Source organism: Phoxinus phoxinus, assembly GCF_949152265.1.
Source record: "Phoxinus phoxinus genome assembly, chromosome: 3".
Classification (NCBI taxonomy): Eukaryota; Metazoa; Chordata; class Actinopteri; order Cypriniformes; family Leuciscidae; genus Phoxinus; species Phoxinus phoxinus.
The window spans coordinates 3,070,145-3,089,772 of record NC_136878.1 but is presented as its reverse complement, the minus strand read 5'-3'; the positions used below and the strand labels follow the sequence as shown (position 1 = coordinate 3,089,772).

Below are 19,628 nucleotides of genomic sequence, written 5' to 3'. Positions count from 1 at the left end.
TCGATTTTAACGGCTTTCAGGACGCAGAATGCGCGGCGCTGGCCGCTGGGTTCAGCGTTGCACTTCAGATACAACGCGATTTGCGCGATTGAACTTTGACCGTGGCGTGCGCACCGCTTGGTCGACCCAGCAACAAAACGTCTCGCGCTATCTGTAGCCTATTGAATGGCTCAGCCATTGAACCGCACAGTCCAATGGCATAGATCTGACCAATTGTTGGTGTGTTTTGGAGGTAAAAACAAAAGAGCTGCTTTCACAAAACAGAATGTCTCGCAAGCCATTGAAATGAATGGGTCTCATAGCGCCGCGAATGCCGTGCCCTGTCTGAAAGGCGCTTTCTCTCAGAGCGCGTCCAGCTCGTCACGATACGCCCGCAGCGAACGCGCATCACACAGCAACTGCAGGTTCTGATAAACACACATGACAGCAAATTATAGCCTACTTCTGCATAAGGTGTCGCCAGTATTTAGAAAATTTCAAGCATAGGCTACAGATAGCTTACAGACTCGGGCTACAGGCTACGTAGGTGAAATTTGTTTGACATTTCTAATGGTGAAAACAGCCATGTTAAAGCCTGCAGTAATGTTTTTCATTGATGTTTTGGCAGTTCACTCTGCTTTTCGAGAATGTTACACTCCTGTTTGTAATTGTACACGAAATTTCATGCCAATAAATCATCAGAAATATTGTGCGTCTCAAGCGCCCTCTTTACGTTCGTCCTAATGCCGGTTAGTTGTCCGTGGATTGGCCTATATTTGGCGTTGAAAATGGAAACGTCTTTAGACATGGAAAATCGATTTTACAATTGATTCAATGAACACTTATGTCTCGAAAATCGAAAAGGATTTTTTCACAAAAGTGACAGCCCTAGTCGATGATGACCGAAGGTCTGGACTCCATCGCGTCTTTCATAGAGAGCCTAAGTCCCTCCCCTTCCGGTGGACCACCATGGGACCTTATTTCGGTACTTTACTGAGGCTAACTTTACTGAGGCTAACTTTACCGAGGCTAACTTTACTGAGGCTAACGACTGTCATGTTTTCTATAGTCTTGAGTTATAATCGTGACGTTACGCCGTGATGCCGGAGTGTGTTGTACCAGACTGCACACACACGAGCAACGGTGACGTATAGTGCGAGACGAGAGATGTAGTTCATTGAGCGATTTCCACATAAAACTAAATGTTACTCTTCTGTTTTATGACAAACTACGACTTTCTTGACTTTCATAATTATCTTTTAAATTGACAAACATCATATGTGTAATTCAGGGCACAGTTCCGACGGAATAAAAAGATGTCTCTCGCCATTGACTATCATACATATTTTTCCCGAAATAAGGTCCCATGAGCCGGAAGCGGAGGGGCGGGACTTGGGCTCTCTATTGGCCAATAACTTAGGAAGAGGCCGTCTGACTGACATGTAAAGCAACCAATCACAGTTCGTTTTGTTCAGTGTCATGTTTAGGGGCGTGAATTTAAACTTGATGTCCCTACAATAAAAGCTCAATGTAAAACTCTTGGATGTATTTTACAGAGTTTATCCTCGTTAACTTTATGCTTCACTTAATTAAAAATCCAGCGTTTAGTTGATCCTGATAAGCGCTCATTATCACAGTTATACACATAACGGCTTTCTTTTTCCATGAGGGGGTTTGGCATCACGACGGCTCAGACCGCTAAAGCAAGCGACACACACACACTTCTCCCGGAAATCCTGTAGAATTCAACCAATCAGATGATGACTTTGAAACTCCTGAAGTGTTTCCAATTTTGTGTGCCTTATGCATCAGATGTTCAGCCTGAGACTATTTACAGACAGACCTGCTGATGTACAAGCCACAAGTCCTAGTGATTTTAACTTTAAGAAATTGTTTTTAAAATCCCAGTGAGGAACTAGACTACCCCATAATCCTGCCGAGATCCACCAATCAGAGAAATCACTGTTACCTTGGCAATGAACCTCATTTTAAAAGAGCTTTTCAGAGAACGCCCAATCCCATGAAGCATTGTGGGTGACCAAGCTTATGTAATTGCTATGTATAGAGCAACTAATTATATGCTATATATATATTTGTTGTTTTATATAGTTAGATTTTCATTGTTTATATCCTATTGTTTATATTGTTACATGGTTTAATAATTAATAACTACATCTATTTTTATTTTGTATAGTAGGTTGTGATTCCATTGTGGCTCATTCATTTATCAAATAATTGAAGTACAAATAAACCTTTTTTCTTATTTTGCATTATTCAACAACATTGTAATTTTAATGTAACTTTTAAAATGCCTATGGACTAGGGCTGGGCGATATGGACCAAAAGTCATATCCTGATATATTTAGGCTGAATATCGATATACGATATATATCCTGATATTTTTTCCGCAAAGTGAGAGCAAATGTTCAGTCAAAGCCAAATATGGACTTCACTGTATAAATTATACATTGATTCTTATTAAAGTTACTATTAAAGTTCTCAGTCAAGAGCAGTGTGTGTTTTGTTATTTTATTAACATTAAATGGATAGTTCTCCCCAAATTTTTAATTGTCATTATTTACTCTCCCAAGTTGTTTTAAACCTGAATAAGTTTCTTTCTTCTGTGGAAGTTATTTGGAAGAATGTGGGTAACCAAACAGTGGATGTTCCCCAGTGACTTCTATATTATATTCACTTCCTATGGAAGTCAATGGGGACCAGCAACTGTCTGGTTACCCACATTCTTCCAAATATCTTCTTTTGTGTTCAGCACAAGAAATAAATTCATACAGGTTTGGAACAACATTAGAGTAAAACATTTTTTGGGTGACCTATCCCTTTAAGGACAAGCGGCTGCATGTTTACTATTAGGGCTACTGTCACTTTAAGACCTGCACGTGACGCGTCTAGTACGCATATGACAAGCAGATTTCTCTCAATTTTCTCTGTTTGCTTTCAGTTTAGACATAACCAACTTTTTTTTATGTAAACCTTGAGTGTATTTGACCAAATTAGCTCAAAAAGACTCGAAAGATAACTTAGTCCAGTATCCAGGCGCTGTTAGACAGGCTTTTAGTGCGTGTGCATGTTAAGCGCATGTTAGAACAGCGCATCAGCAGCGAAACCGGCAACCGGGCTTTAAAGCACATGCAAATAATGAACTTTTGAGAACTGCAGTGTCCTGTTCCTCTGCGTAAACATTTAAAGGGAGTATTTGTCGCGTTGTACACTGGGCTGTTGAGGCGCAGACTGCTTGTAGCAAGGACCACAGCGAAAATTTGAACTAGAGGTCGACCGATAGTGGATTTTACCGATAACGATAGCTAGGTTGGGCCATACTTGCCGATAACCGATTAATGAACCGATAGTTTTTAAAATTGATACTGGATAAAAACAAACATAACACTCCAAGTAAAACAGTGCTGAACTTTATTATAAAAATAATAAAACTGTATTGAACCATGAAAACATGCTAAATGAAATGATATAAATGTGAATAAATATTTAAGTCAATAAAAGACATTCATTCAAACTGAAACAAAAAGTAATACTGAAATAACAAATAAAACCAGTTACATTCAAAATGTAACTATTTAACTGTTCTTTTCAAGCCAACTTAATTAATAAAAAAGTAACAAAATTTGTATTAAAGTGAAGATGAAAAAAATAAATAACCGAAATCGAATGCTTTTCTGATTCGTTTATGTTTCTGTCGGCTGTATGAACATATCAGTTTGCTTACGTCTCTAGCTTTAAATATGCAACTTCTCTGCATATTTAATGCATAAAAGTGACCAGCTGGATATGAACTAATGCAAATAGAGGTTTATTGTGACATTAAACATTCGGGTCGGACTTACGTTTATGTTTGTCAGTGTTTTAACCGCTTGAGGTAGCCTACTAGTAATGTTAGCGTCCTCTCAGCCTCGAAGGCAAACAAACAGCCTACTGTTGTGCTGTTCTTTCTCTACTAATGCAGCATTTAGTCAACAAATTAATCACTTTATAATGATATGACAAAATGTACTGTATACATACATTTGAGCTGTCGGTGCTTTAAACGCGCATCTGATGTCAGCGCTCTCCGCGCAGCATGTGCTCTCAGTGCAGCACGCAGAATCACATGTCGAAATAAACAACACGAGGCACGAGTTTGTATTACACCTCTAGAGGCCGCTCTTGTACTGCATCATGCCAGCAGACCCTTCTCAGCTCTTACACTGTGTAATGAATGACAGCGTGCGCTTCTCAGCCGCTCCAGCAATGGACGCAACCAGGAAAAACTATCGGTATATCTTTTTGCCGATAACGATAGTTCCACCAGTCAACTATCGGTGCCGATTAATCGGCAAAACCGATGAATCGGTCGACCTCTAATTTGAACTATATCGATATATGCGATGTGGTCTAATTCCATATCCCATTAAAAAATATATCGATATATCGCCCAGCCCTGCTATGGACAGTGAACTGGAAAACATGCTTCTTGTTCCAGTTTTTCTTCCACAATCTGAGAGTACAGTCGGTGAGTGAGCATTAGACGTCTCGTAAAAGTGAAAAATGTATTACGAATGTCTGGTATGTCACTTTGCCTGCTAATAATCGTGATATTTTTGTTGTGTTGGAGACATTTATTTACATTTATGCATTTGGCAGACGCTTTTATTCAAAGCGACTTGCATTGCATTTAAAGGTACACATTTACAATATTATCAGTTCTTGCTTTCCCTGGGAATCAAACCCATGACCTTGGCTCCACTGTTTGAGCCACAGGAAAGCTGAACACTGAGACACTGAAGCTTTGCTGCAATGTTGCTAGAAACAAGAATCACGATTGCACTGCGTTATTATTCATGTGTGCCTTTGACTGGGAATGATGGGACATATGGAAGAGATTGGGCATGACCTCTGGTGTTTGGCACGGTTGGCTCTTTGATGACTCCATTGGTTGGAAGTTGTGAAGCTGAAGTGCTGTTACACGCCTTTTCCAGGGTCGTTCGATTATAGAAACGGTTTCAGGATTTTTAAACACTTTCAGACCCATATAAGAATCAGATTCCAGTTCTACATAAACCGTAATTTGAATCCAGTTGCTACGTTCAAGTTTACTCGTAAAGTGTAAGCTAACTTCGTCAATTTTCAACCCGCTTTGTATTGTTTTGGTAGTAGTATATGTAAATGAACAATGTGTTACTCGTTCTCCGTGCTACCTGGACGAGAAATGCACGTTTATTTGTCAGCAAAAGTCCACCGGGTGATGCGTTTTGGCTTTTTGAGTGTGTTTTGTTGTGTATCATGCACACGTTTGCATGTGAAAATGATCATTGCACCAAAATGATGCACTGGAGAGCATTAAAAAACTATGCAAAACGTGATTATGCGTTTTGAGTGCGTGCGTATTACACGCCATAAAGTGCATATCATATGCACGCAAAAACTATTTTTGCCGTAAATGGCACGAGAGATTTAATTTGTGCTATACGCACTTTCATGAGATCGTGGCGGGCTTTAACGAGGAGCGGTTGGTCCGAAATTTCAGGATGAGCAAGCTAACCTTTGACATGTTTATATTGTGTATTTTTATTTATTTTATACTACAGGGCCGTTGATGCTTGAATCTGATTGGTTGACGAACGTTCTGAGGTGTGCAATTATTTTCAGGGAACCGCGCGGCTAAAGTAGTTCCGGCAGGTCTTAACCGTATTACCGCTCCATATCACTGCGCGTAGTCAACTGTAATAACGGAAGATAGGACACAATTCATAACAAGAAAAACTGCAGCCGCATGCGCTTGATCTGCGATGTTCAATGTCTAACTTCACAATCAATGGAAACATGCAGTTTAATTTTAATAAATAAAGTATATAGTCCTATATATAATCAATAGAAAATTAAATATTTCATATTAATATTTAAATAAACTGATAGTCCTGCTGCACGGGTTTTCGTAATTATTGAAGATGATATAACAAATAAATAATTACTGATAGGCCTATACTTGTTAAAAGGGCTTTGTGTTTCATTTATTAGGCTAGTCTACTGTCACTAATAGAAAATGTATTAAACAAATTAAAACAAATTGAATTAATAAATAAATAATAATATTGACGCACATGCTTCTCTCTCTCTCATAACTGCATTAATAACTGCATAAAGCTGGGGACACACTTACTGTAAGGCCGGTTATGAATGTAATTTGATACTTATGATCATGCGCGCTATTCCTTACTTAAATGTTTTTAACCTGTTTCTCTTAATTAAAATATTTAAATAAAATATCGTTTTTTAAAATGCAATTAAAGGGGTCATGACATGTTTTTTTTATTTTTTATTATTATGTTCCCTTAGGTGCAAATATAGTATTACTATAGTTTTTTTTACAAAAAACTTTAAAATGTAGTGATTTATGACCTTTTCCCTGTTTCTCATCCTCTGATTCACACAGTCTGTTTTGGGGGTGTTTCCCCTTTAAGAGTTCAGTGTTAACGCCCACTGTTATGATTGGCTAACGTCAGTGCCTATGCATCAATTATTAACGCCCCCAGCCAGAACATTTGCGGATTCAGCGTATTTAAAAAGTAGTTTAAAGTTTTAAATACATTACTTACAGTTTGCGTCGTCGTTGTTGAGCCCAGAATAGTCGGCACGGACTTATCTTTGAGCAACAGTTTTCTGGCAAAGCCAGCATCATTTTGGGATTTGTTCTCAAAACAGTCATCCTTCAAATGTATAGAACAAACGCTTAAACTAACTCTGCCGTGACTGAGACGTCCGCAAAAAATAAAGTGCATCCATTTTTCCCTGACGTCTGGATCTTTCGCAGCGTATTCAAAGATGTTGTTTGTCCACAGCAGGAACAGCACATCTGCGGCGTCGTCATTTCCCTGTACACAGACCCACTCGCTGTCCGTCGACTGAACACTTGTGAGGGGCGCGGGCGCGACAATGATAAGAAGTGACCGTAGTTGTCTTGCGCTTAAAGCGTAGTTGTCTTGTGCTGGAGGCGGTCATATGCAAACGCTGGTACGTCACTTCACACCGTGACGTCACTTCTTACATGGATCCAGAACGAGCTGTATTTAGAGCTTGATTAAATAAATAATTCGTTTATAATGGGGAGGACGTCTTAAGCTATGAAACTTGCAGGACGTTTTAATGGTACAAAGACCTCTTATATACTAAAATATCAAGGCAAATTTGGTTTCTCATGTCATGACCCCTTTAAAATATTGTGATAATACCGTATACCGTGATACCTTGCCGCATAACATCGGTTAATGGAAACGGTGTCATTTTGTAATCGTTTTTTGTCGACATTTAGAAAAAAATCGCCAAAAATTTAGCACAAATCTGTAATGGAAACGTGTCTAGTTTCTCCTTTCTACTGTATAAGAAATTAGAAAATGCATTGCGATGAGCCTGGTGGAAAAAGTAAATCCAAGATAATGGACAAGATAAGTGTTTTTTACATGCTTGATGTTACTTGCATACTAAAAAGTAGCTAATATAATCCAATATTTATGTTTGCGGTGTTTGGACGGCAAATGCTGGAATTGGATGCGACTGGGAAACCACCACATTTCTCCTTTAATGGTGTGATTTCAAACAATTTGGGTCAGAAATCTCCATTCGCACCAATAAACGGAAACCGTTCTGTTTATATTCTGCTGCCTTGATCATTGTATAGTTTTGATTTAGGCCAAATATTCTGTCTTAATGTTCTTGTGTTCCCAAGAGGAGCCCAGAGCGCTAAGATATATATTTTTAGTTCTGATCTCTCATGCTTTTTCTGCTTTCTTACTGTTTTGTCTCTGTTGTTTTCATCTTCTCTCTAGATGGGGTCGAGGATTTGGACTGTTGGGATCCATTTTTGGGAACGACAGTGCAGTAAACCAGCCAAACAGTGTCTATGGAATTTTCTTTTATGTCTTTCAACTGTTACTAGGTAAGAACATCACAAACCGCACTGATCTGCAGATAAAGCCATTGTTTCACATGAACAGGTACTTTGTAGGGATGCACCAGTTTAGAAAGTATACAGGTGAAGCTCGAAAAATTAGAATATCGTCCAAAAGTTAATTTATTTCAGTAATTCAACTTAAAAGGTGAAACTAATATATTATATAGACTCATTACATGCAAAGTGAGATATTTCAATCTTTATTTGTTATAATTTTGATGATTATGGCTTATGAAAACCTCAAATTCAAAAGTAGAATATTGTGAAAAGGTTTTCATAAGTCATAATCATCAAAATTATAACAAATAAAGGCTTGAAATATCTCACTTTGCATGTAATGAGTCTATATAAAATAATAGTTTCACCTTTTAAAGCAACACCATGTAGTTTTTCAACCTTCGTAATATATTTCCAAGACTCTTGTGATGGTACATCGACTTACAATCGGTTGAATGACACGTCTGCCATAGCCTGACGGGGTTTGTGTCGCTTTTACTGGCACTACGGAGCTTCGGGGTTCGGGTAGTAACCCGATCACAAAAATAACTACAATATTCGACTGCTTTACGGCATACCTCACTTCCCCCACTTCCTCAAATTCGGACGTGAGAGCCGAACTAGCGTGTGTTTGCCGGCTGGTATAGCGTCTGTATGTTGTTGTCACGGCCGAAGCAGCAGATAAACCGAAGGAGGCAGAGGTTTTGTCGGAGGAGACTAGGAAGAGAACAAGGGAGAGTGATAAAATCAAGTCCGGACGAGGATCAATATTGGTCCAGCGTTCGCTCGCTGGCGTGAGCTAGAGGAGGAGGAGGGACCGATGCGGACGTCATGCTGTCGCACTAGTAATACATGATTAGACGGACAAAATCATCTTTTAGGATAACTATCTTAATGACTGCAGGCTGATAGTCATGTTTGTGTATTTATTTATTTTTCTGGTGAAAGTGTCTTGCCTCCGGCTATGATGCAAATCGATTTTTCATATTGGCAGATTCATCTATGGTAGCTTGATATTATAATATTGACGATATATGGCTATTACCTACCACACAAACATTGAATTTAATTAGCATATCCATTATGTAAAACAGCAGCCAATAGGCTACTATAATGACGCTGGCTTGTGAACGTGAGCTACGCGATCTTTTGCCGTTTGAAAATAATAAAACCCATGAAATTATATTCATATGACATGCTAGCTAACATGTATGCCACTGTACCTGTGATGAAGACATTTCACACGCAACGCAACCGTATGAACCCAAGATGTGAGAACTCAGAGTTCGGGGGTATCGGCTTGTCAACAAATGCACGTATATCCACTGGTGTAACCATGACAGATTTTACCACCGTAGTAGAAGATAATACTGTTTCCCAACTGTAGGGGGACCCGAGAGCAAAAGCTACTTGGTGTTGCTTGTTGACTTGATTTTGACAATTATGAAAACAAGTTAATTGAGATAAAACTATTATGGTGTTTAGTAGTTTGTAGAAGTGCAACATATGTGATCTTATTTATTTTGATATCATAAATTTGTTTTTATTGTTTGTTTTTGATATTTATTTATTGTTTATATATTATTAGTTCAATTTATTTATTTACATTTTTGTTTTTCAGTTGAATTATATATTCAAAGATCAGTGAAATCCACTGAAAAAATAAAATAAAAATAAAATAAAATATATATATATAAAATAGGTGGTTTCCAAAGTCAATGGTTTGAATTACGAATTTATCAAATTTTATCAAATTATCAAATTTATTTATTCAAAGATCAATGAAATCCACTGTTAAAGAGACAATAAAACATTTAAATAAAAAAAATAAAAAAATAAAAAATCGGGGATGTTTCCAAAGTCAATGGTGTTGAATTACAAATTTGTTTATTTTATTTTTACGTTTTTTATGTTTTTCAGTTGAATCATACATTCAAACATCAATGAAAAACACTGATAAAAAGACAATAAAAAATAAATAAATAAAATAAAAAATAGGTGAAGTTTCTAAAGTTAATGGTGTTGAATTACGAATTTGTTTATTTTTGTTCATTTGTTTTACGTTTTTATTTTTCATTTGAATTATACATTCAAACATCAATGAAATCCACCGATAAAAAGACCATTTAAAAAAAATAGGTGAAGTTTCCAAAGTCAATGGTGTTAAATTACGATTTTACAGCCATAATTTAAACACAAGACCACACATGGTGTTTTCCAGACCCCTTCAACTACAGTCACTAGTGTGGGAATTATGTTGAAACTCGCAGGTGAAAACATTCCTGTCTCCGTCTAGGTTTATTTGTGAAACACCTGATAGTTCACATCAGTTTGTGCCAGCGATTAAAGTTTAACTCGTCTGGTTTCCTGAAACAGGATTGAGACCGACACTGTAAGGGATGTTCGAGCGTCTCGGGTTACAGGAGGAACTTTAATGTCTGTAATCTAAAGCGACCTCTGAATTAATGCGCTCACTTGTGCATATCTGCCACCGACGGGTGAAATCTCCAGGCGTTTCAATGATAAAGCACATGTCAAACATTCACAACCTTAGTTTAACCCCACGGCTCTTATGCGCCAATCTCCTCTCTTGACAGATTGTTAGGCAAACGTCTCGGATGTGTTTGAGTTACTGCTGTATTTCTCATTCCCCTCGTCTGGGTGTATTATTATCATAACTAAAACTATTAAAACATTGTTGTTAACAGAGTGCAAAAAGTCAAACTCCATTCATTTTCTCCATAGGGATGTCTAACTTTGCCACGGTTGTCTAATAGGGATGTCATAATGTTTTAATGTCATGAAAAATTGTCATGTAAAAAAAAAAAAAAAAAAAAGTATATTGATATAGTATATTGGTTGATAATATTTTGCTTGATATAAGGACGGTAATGGTATATAATGCATAGGGTTGGGTATCGTTTGAATTTGAACGATTCTGATTCTGATTCCTTGTTTCGATTCCGGTTCCGATTCTTTTAAGAGGCAGGGCAATTTTTTTTTAGGATATTTTAAATGAGCTAGCTAACCAACTAGGGGTGGGGAAAAAAATCGATTCTTAGATGCATCGCGATGCGGACGATTCTGAATCGAAAAATCGATTTTCAAAAAAAAAAGAAAAAAACATTTTTTCTTTTTTTCTTTTTTGAAAATCGATAATAACGTAATATTGACGGAACGCAAAAGACGGAACTCTGAAGCGTGGAAACAATATTGTCAAAGCTTCCACCCGGCTCGGAAAGGGCAAAGCGCATTACACAATCAATCGCATCTTTTATTGCCAAGGATTTGCGTCCAGTCGCTGAGAACCAGGGCTTTCGCGCTATGTTGCACACTTGAGCCGAGATACAACGTCCCATCTCGGAGATATTTTACAGACACAGCGATCCCCACACTCTACAACAAGACCAAAACCGAAGTCATGGAATCACTGAAGAAAGCGGGTAGGATAGCTGTAACATGTGATGCGTGGACATCCGTATTTTATGTTAATAGAGATTCAGAATATGTTGAAGTTTGTTATAATTTGTTATTGTTGTGATTTTTACTGTAGTGAATTTACTGTTGTGAAATGGAAAATCAATAATCGAGAATCGTTAATAATCGAAAATCGACTGTAATCGAATCGGGACTTCAATAATCGTAATCGAATCGAATCGGGAAATCAGACAGATTAACCACCCCTATAACCAACGGTCTTTCTGAAGGAAATAGTCTGACCTTCTCCATCAATTTTAATTCTATGAACTTTTTTTTAACTTTACTATGAATTTCTCACAGGGCTGTTTTCAACTACAATATAAATATAAAATCTATGAACTTATAAATATTATAAATTATGAATATATTTTCACTAGTGCTGGGTATCGATTCAAATTTCAAGAATCGATTCCGATTCTCAAGATCTTGAATCGATTATCATTATTCGATTCGATTCGATCTGATCTGATCCGATCTTATATTTTTTTAAATCAAAAGTTTTAACTGTTCATGAACAATCAAGTGTTTGTATTAAATAACATTCACAAACATACATTAATGTTGTAAAAATGTATTGTTCACTCAATGTATTGATGTTAGATAAGGCATTAATGTTAATGAATGGTGTCTTAATGTAGTGTTACCAACTAAACAGGAGATAAAACGTGTTTTATTTGACTTAATTGACTGTCCTTTTATTTAATCCAAAACTGCGTTCATATTTAAAAGGCCTTTTAAACTAGATACAACGAACCGCACACGATACCACTTTAGGGGCCGTTCACATATCGCGTTTTATGCGCGTGCAAATTCAGTGAGAAGCACTTCAATGCATCTCAACAGGTCATGTGACAAAAACCAGCGGCCTTTCCGTAACAACATGGAAAGCTCGGCCGAACAGCTGATCGTCGCTGTACAGAGTGGCTTTTTATTTCTCATCTCAATGAATATATCTAGTAGTAAAGCTAATGCAAGGGCTAGAAATCAATTAATTATTTGATGATACTTCCTCGTCATCATGGAGAGCGCAGTTTGCACGAGTTTGCACTATGAGTTTGCACCGCTTTCTCCTCTCAACAAGCGCGTGCTTTCCCGTTGCGTCTGCCGTTGCTATGCAACCATGAACAGAGGCGCGCCTGGAAAACGAATTTGCATGCGCAAAAAACGCGCTGTGTGAATGATTCATTGCTCCTTTCTTGTCAACAAGTGGATTCAGAGAAACCGCATTAGCAGCGCCGCCGGTCGCCGTGTCTCAGTGTGTTTATGGGGAAAATGTAGGCCTGTTATTAAATCGATCCTCTGAGTTACGGATCGATCTTTAGAAATTAATATGAAAATCGATTTAGAATTGGTGAATCGATTTTTTCAACACAGCACTAATTTTCACAGGGGTACATTTTCCTCAAGAGAGCTTTATTTTTGAAAACCTCATGAAAACACATTTACTAGGGGTGTAACGGTTCACAAAATTCACAGATACGATACACTTGTGTCACGGTTCGGTACAGCAAAAAGAAAGAAATGCAAGAGAAATTTCCTTGATTTAGTTTTTTTATTATATTTTTATTAAAACTAAAATCATAAAGTATGATATTTTTTTTACTTTGAGCAATGATGGAGCTTTACTTGACTTTTCTTAGGAGCATATAAAAACAAAACAGCTCCTTGGACAAAATGAAATATAATATTGTAGTAGTTATAAACAGGTTTAGTTTAGTTCAGATTAACATTTGAGGGCAGCGATTGTATTCATAATGTCAAAATAAAACCGACGTAACGTTACTTGAAAACATTATAGCTTTTACTATTCCTGCCAAACTTCCATGGTTACAGTTAGTAGTGTTACTACTAGGGGTGTAACGGTACATGTATTCGTACCGGACCGTTTCGGTACAGGACTTTCGGTACGGTTCACATGTGCACCGAATGCAATCTGTCACGTAAATTAGGCTAGTTTCGTGTGCGAAACATGCGTCAATTCCGAGTTTCCACACGAACATATTAATTGTCGGAAGTCTCCGCGTTGCACTGATTAAATCTGATTAATAATTTTTGTGATTCAAATACATGTAAAATATTACCATAACATCTGTCTTCCTGTGTGCGGAAATAGCCCAGCCTCTCGCTAGCTAGCGTCATGGCCAATATTGGTTTAAGAGTATTTTATTTAGTGGAGAACTTTGCAGCAGTATTTTATTTCTTATTCTTTTTTTATTATTATATATTCTTATTATATTTTATTAAAAAGTGTAAACAAATTGTTAAAAAAAAGTTTATAGTAAACAACCAGCAGTTTAATGTTTTGCATTTCTTTCCCTTACTGTACCGAAAATGAACCGAACCGTGACTTTAAAACCGAGGTACGTACCGAACCGTGATTTTTGCGTACAGTTACACCCCTAGTTACTACAGTAAATCCATGGTGAATGTTGCTGACCTGTGCCGTGGACACTGAATAGTTCATTCATGGCACAATGTTTCTTCCTGGTTTCCATGTCAGCGCTGTTTGATCCGTTAATAACGGAGAAATGTGAATGTTTCTCACTAGATCTCGCAGCGATGTTATTATTCAGTAGCGAATTCAAATGCTTTCTTTACTGGATCTCGCTGTGTAGTAACAGTGCTGCTCGATCAAGATCGACCACACAATAACGAGTAGCTCAGTTTCGTTCCGCTTACATTACATTTGCCATTTGATGTTGGGCAATGTTGTGGTCGCGCCAGCGTCTCTTACATTATGAGCGCGCTTGCCACGCGCAACGTGCCTACATTTGAAATAACTAAATTTTGGTCGGCAGACTGTGAATCGAAACTAGGAATCAAAATTTAAACTTTTGAACGATTCCAGGAAAATCGCAAAGCTAGTCCCGGTTCCAATCAATACTCGATACCCAAGCCTAATAATGCATATCTTAAGTGATTAGAGAAACAAATGAATAAATAAATGGATGAATGACATAATGATGGTGGTGATATAAATACCTAAAATATAACCAGACCAGGTCACCTAACACATACCACACATGATTTTAATGCACTTTACCTTCTTTTAATGCACCACCTTAGCTTAGGCATACATACAAATAGTAATTGTACTGCGAATGAGAAGAAGAAAAAGAGAAGGAAAGGGGAAAAGAAAGAAAAGGGGAAAGAATATGCACACCAACACAAACTAGGAGAGGTGTGTGTATGGTGGTTGTTGTTGTTATTACCTTTTTTTTATCACTATTGTTAATATTATATATTATTATTATTAGTGATATTACTATTACCGTCAACACAACTTATCACCATAGTATCATTACTGTTGTTATTGTTATTGATATTATTATTACTGTTACCGTCACCACAAAATATTATCATTATTATTATACATGCTATTACTATTTAAATACTTTTACTATTATTATTATTTGTCGTTGCTGCTGATATTATTAATGTTGTTTTATTGTTTTTTGTGTGTGTTTTGTAGTTGTGTTCTGTGTTCACTCAATGTTGTAAGTTTTGCAAATAATAATAATAAAAAAAAAAAAAGTATGATCCTAAAATAATCTTTTTGCTTTTGGGATGAAATATGACTTAGACTTTTTTTTTTTTTTTTTGTGAGATTCAATGAAGTTACTACAACCTCCGCAAAACAAACACCGTTGTCGCTAAAAAAACATATGCATGTACATGTGAAACTGGAAAGATTAGAATATGGTGCAAAAGTTAATTTATTTCAGTAATTGAACTTAAAAGGTGAAACTAATATATTATATAGACTCATTACATGCAAAGTGAGATATTTCAGGCCTTTATTTTTTATAATTTTGATGATTATGGCTTATGAAAACCTTTTCACAATATTCTAATTTTGAATTTGGGGTTTTCATAAGCCATAATCATCAAAATTATAACAAATAAAGGCCTGAAATATCTCACTTTGCATGTAATGAGTCTATATAATATATTAGTTTCACTGAAATTAACTTTTGCATGATATTCAAATTTTTCGAGTTCACCTGTAATCTATGATAATAGGAGCGTGAAATATATTTTCTGTAAAGTCATCACCCTTTAAAAACCACCACAAACATTTAAAGCTAATCAAATCTAGAGAAACTAGCTGACTAATCGGCTACTGGGTTGTTGGATGTCTACTCCGGACCGATTCCTACACGCCTCATAATGTCCCGTTCCTCATTCCTCAGCGGTCATGTGTGCTTTGCTGACTCAAGTTCTCCTGCGTGTTTGGCTCGGCTGATCTGTCCTCAGGTTCATTGTGCTTCTATAACTGGACACACTGAAGTCTTTCTTCACACTATTGCAGCACATTTGCATAATGCCAGCGTGCAGTTGGCTCTCTGAGTGATGGACGGTTGTAAGCGTGGAATCGTTTGCACTTCCCTTTAAACTGTTTTACATTTACGGTGCAGTTTCTCTTCTTATTTTCTTATCGACGCGTTAATGAATGGAGAGGCTGTTGGTTCAGTTACTCAAACGAACGGCAAAACCTACTGAGCCGCCTTCTAACGTGGCAATTAAAGGAGTTCACTTTTAAAAAAATAATAAAAAATGTCCTGATAATTTATTTTTCCCATGTCATCCAAGACGTCCATGTCTTTCTTTCTTCAGTTGAAAAGAAATGAAGGTTTTGGAGGAAAACATTCCAGGATTTTCTCCATATAATGGACTTCAATGGCAAGCGATGGTTTGAAGGTTCAAAAGTGAGTTTCAAAGTCTCGACACGATCCAGCCGAGGAATAAGAGGAATAAGAGTCTTATCTAGACAAACCAGTGGCCATTTTGTACAAATTATATACTTATTAACCACAATTGACCGTTCGCAAAGACCCGCCCCCCTTAGTTACTGTCGCTATGCCCGACAAGCTACGCCGCTCTCTCACACACACACACCATGTTCTCACGCAGTGAAAAACACATCGCGGAGCAGAGAGACACTGACAACACACTAACAGACAGGACAGACCAGCTTACTTTTGATATTAAACGTATTAAACAGTCTCACCTTTCATTTGTAAAAAGAAATGTAAACAATAAATAGCGTTTTGTGGCTCTTTAATGTGTCGGATAGATCTCTGTGTCGCCTCAGTTAAAGCCGCTCGTGAACCGATCATCTCTTCCTTCTAGTTCATTTATAGCATCAAATAAACATGAATGAACATCAGAAGGAATGTTGTTTTAACCGCGGAAAGACGTCAGTACACTCCGCTGCTCAAGTTCAAATCCTCCAACGTTAATCTACTAACTCTCCTGACTGCTTTCTCGGACAAAATGGCGGATGGCGGAGTATGATTGGTCAGATCACCTGTCAATCAAACTCTCTGTGAAGGGTCAATTGCCGTCTTGTACCGTCTCTGAGATGCGTCACACATTACATCACGTTGGAAAGGTCACGCGTGACATCGTTAAACATCAGGATATACACGCGTAAGGACCATTTTAAACAATAAACTGACACAAATACACATAAATGTCATTCAACATACATACATCACACTTGTAAACACTGGGTCGATACTTCAGACTACGTCACGCGTGACCTTTCAAACGCGAAGATGTAATCTCAGAGACGGTACAAGACGGGCATTTGTAGTTAAAAAGTATCTAGTTTTTTTTTATATATATAAAATGGCCGCTGGTTTGTCTAAATAAGACTCTTATTTCTCGGCTGGATCGTGTGGAGACTTTGAAGCTGCACTGAGACTCACTTTTGAACCTTCAAACCATCGGTTGCCACTGAAGTCCATTATATGGAGAAAATCCTGGAGCGTTTTCCTCAAAAACCTTAATTTCTTTTCCACTGAGGAAAGAAAGACACGGACATCTTGGATGACATGCGGGGTGAGTAAATTATCAGCATTTTTTTTTTTTTTAAAGTGAACAACTCCTTTAATATGTCAACAAAATGAAACCAATTTTGAACCTGGGTTTATCCAGTGTTCAGATTGCTGTTCTGGAAACAAATATGCCAATTAGTTTTATATTTAATTGACGAAATGCTAAATTTTCTTATTTAAACAACAATTCAGAATATTTGTAATACAAACAATTTTTCAAAAGGTAAATTAGATCCTTTTGACCCTATTCACGTGTGGTGTCTTGCTTTAATCGTTTAATTAAAGTTTAATCAGAAAACTGTAACAATTTAATACTTTACCAATAATAGGTCCCTATGAAATCTGTTGTATTTCTTTCCCAAACTCCATGTTGTTTCTGTGTTTTATGCTTTTACTACAAACTTATCATCAAAAACAGTGGTAATCAAATTAATTTATAAAACTTTAACAGCTTAATCAATGAATCAAGTGAAAATAGAACAATTCCTTTTCAAAAACATGTGCATTTTTTGCTCAGATAAGCACAGCAAAGGTTTAATGTATGAATTAAAACATGGATGAAATTATTTCTGAAGTTATAAAGTGTCCCTTTAAAGGCTTCTGTCTATGTAGAGCTCACTGGGTTTTGCAACCGATCCCTCGTGTTGTGTGTAGGCTTGAACCAACAGACACTTGAACATGCTTTTAATTTCTGAAATCTTGATCTCCACTATGACCCGAATCTCAAGTTCTTCCTCTCAACTGTCCTTGTCTGCTGCGTTAATGTGTGTGTGTGTGTGTGATCTTTTTGTCCTGCTCTGCCCTAATGAAATTTCATGACTATGAATAGCCAGACTGTGCCTGTGTGTGTGTGTGTGTGTGTTGAATGCCCTCTGTTCAGGAGAAACGTTCCCTTTTCCGAAGGGGTCAAGCGATGATTAGTGGAGGAAAGGTCAAGCCTGACAATGCCCTGCCCCCTCATCATAAGTCCCGCCCCTCATCATAAACCACACCCCTCATCATAAGCCACGCCCACTCTTTTACACTCAACCAATTTAGCTGCATGTCTATGAAGGCGTTTACCTTTTACAGCGTCATCCTAACTGCAATGCAACCTCATGAGTGTGTGATTTGAGACGCTCTCCATCGGCAGAATCTCAGTGTGTTACAGGAATAGAAACACAGCCTGAGAGACAATACGTGTCATTCATTCAGTATGCATTGTTTTGACATGTGAAGTGACAAGTGGAGGAGTCGAGTACATTTGGCTTGGATTTTTCTAGTAACGCACCAGCAAGATCTGGATTTCAATGTGATTTATAGAGAAATTATTAGTGTATAAAGAAACTCGAAATCTGAAATTTGTTTATTTTACAGTGATTTCAAATGATAACATAATTTTTTTTGATATAAGAAGAATATTGTTAATTATTATTCCCCTATTTTATTGTATATTTACACGTGTGTGTGTGTGTGTGTACTGAATAAGTCTTTATATAATATGTCTTTGCTGATGTGGCATTAAAATAACTATAAAAATAACGAAATTAAGGTTTTTATATAGTGGATTTTCTATTAGAATTATATTGTTTATTATTACTATTATTTTCATATTGTGTGTGTGTATGTATATATATATATATGTGTATATATACATACATGCAGTATGTTGAAACCTTTGCTCATATTGCATTAAAATAACGTAAATTGTTTTTTTTTTTTTTCAATGAAAACTTTTTTGCAGTTGATTTTCTTATGTAAGTGGATTTATTGTATATTGCATTACATTTTTTTATAGTTATTTTATAGGAGTTTCTGCGAATATATCTTTTTAATGCTGAATGGCATTTAATGATGAATTGCTGCATCATTTTTATTTTCATAATCTTACACATACCATCATGTGTGAAGGTTATTACAGGTGAAAATGGAAAAAATAGAATACAATAATAATTCATTACATTTAAATAGCGCTTTTTCTGAGACCTCAAAGCGCTTTACATAGAAGGGGGGGGGAATCTCCTCAATATGGTGCAAAAGTTAATTTCAGTAATTCAACTTAAAAGGTGAAACTAATATATTATATAGACTCATTACATGCAAAGTGAGATATTTCAAGCCTTTATTTGTTATAATTGTGATGATTATGGCTTACAGTTTATGAAAACCCCAAATTCAAAATTTGAATATTGTGAAAAGGTTTTCATAAGCTGTAAGCCATAATCATCAAAATTATAACAAATAAAGGCTTGAAATATCTCACTTTGCATGTAATGAGTCTATATAATATATTAGTTTCACCTTTTAAGTTGAATTACTGAAATAAATGAACTTTTGCACCATATTCAAATTTTTCCAGTTTCACCGGTATATTGAATGCAGTTGATGTG

The 19,628-nt window shown here is 36.7% G+C and overlaps 1 protein-coding gene across 1 annotated transcript in view; it reads left to right on the top strand.

The window, feature by feature from the left end:
- vkorc1l1 (vitamin K epoxide reductase complex, subunit 1-like 1) overlaps positions 1–19,628 on the top strand; it is a 29,203-nt gene that overhangs the window by 3,110 nt on the left and 6,465 nt on the right. The window contains exon 2 of the mRNA XM_079607235.1: positions 7,815–7,924. Coding sequence (XP_079463361.1) covers positions 7,815–7,924 — 110 coding nt within the window. The remainder of the gene's footprint in view (positions 1–7,814; positions 7,925–19,628) is intronic.